General features: G+C 50.2%; 1 protein-coding gene across 1 annotated transcript; it reads right to left on the bottom strand.

The window, feature by feature from the left end:
• Positions 1-27: 27 nt before the first annotated feature.
• On the bottom strand, positions 28-732 carry ppwd1 (peptidylprolyl isomerase domain and WD repeat containing 1; the record flags this gene model as incomplete). The annotated part of the gene is made up of 2 exons (XM_042483442.1): positions 28-242; positions 325-732. Coding segments are annotated over 2 exons (623 nt in total), but the record flags the coding sequence as incomplete, so codon positions are not given.
• Positions 733-735: the final 3 nt, after the last annotated feature.

The following is a 735-nucleotide window of genomic DNA, read 5'->3' as shown; positions in this document are numbered from 1 at the left end:
AAATAAAAAGTTAAAAAAAATGATCACCATAAAAAAAAGATATGAACGCACCTGTTGGTCTCCACATTGATGACCTTGATGCCCAGCATGGTGCCGTAGAGCACAAAGTGTCCGGTCTCGTCAAAGATGATATTCGTCAGTCGGATGCCGTCCACCTTCTCCAGCTCTCTCTCCACCGCCATCCGCCTCCCAAACTCCATGTCAGGCAGCTGCTGCCTCATTTGCTGCAACTCTGTGAACATCTAACACACGAAGCAGGCGCGATGAGCACGGGAATCAGTCTCATCGGTTAATATCGAGGCTGAGCGACGTGTGAGGACTTACGGTTAATGATTCATCGAACACTCGCATCAGTTTTCCTGTCAGGAAGCGGAAGATCCGGACTTTCCTGTCAGTAGCGATGGTGGCCATTTTCTTCCCATCGGGAGAAAACGCGAGGCTGGTGGGATACGTTTTGTGTTTCGCAAATTCATACAAGTCTGTGTCTGTTTTGTATTCCCAATGCACGTGCTTCGGGAACTTGAATTCATGTGGGAGGCCGGTCCAGTATTCCAGCATTCCCGCTTTGTCAGCAGAGACGATGACTCTGAATTTGGGATTCAGGCGGATTTGGGAGAGCGGCGACGAGTGCATCTTGTCAAAGACGTGGAGGGGCTGGTTGCTTCCCCGTCCGTCGTAAACAAAGATTTTTCCTGTGGATTTCTCCGAGCAGGCGACCGTGGAGATGGCATCACC

This window comes from Plectropomus leopardus, unplaced genomic scaffold, assembly GCF_008729295.1.
Source record: "Plectropomus leopardus isolate mb unplaced genomic scaffold, YSFRI_Pleo_2.0 unplaced_scaffold93532, whole genome shotgun sequence".
Lineage (NCBI taxonomy): Eukaryota > Metazoa > Chordata > Actinopteri > Perciformes > Serranidae > Plectropomus > Plectropomus leopardus.
Note: the sequence above shows the minus strand (reverse complement) of the source record. Positions and strands in the feature narration are given on the sequence as shown.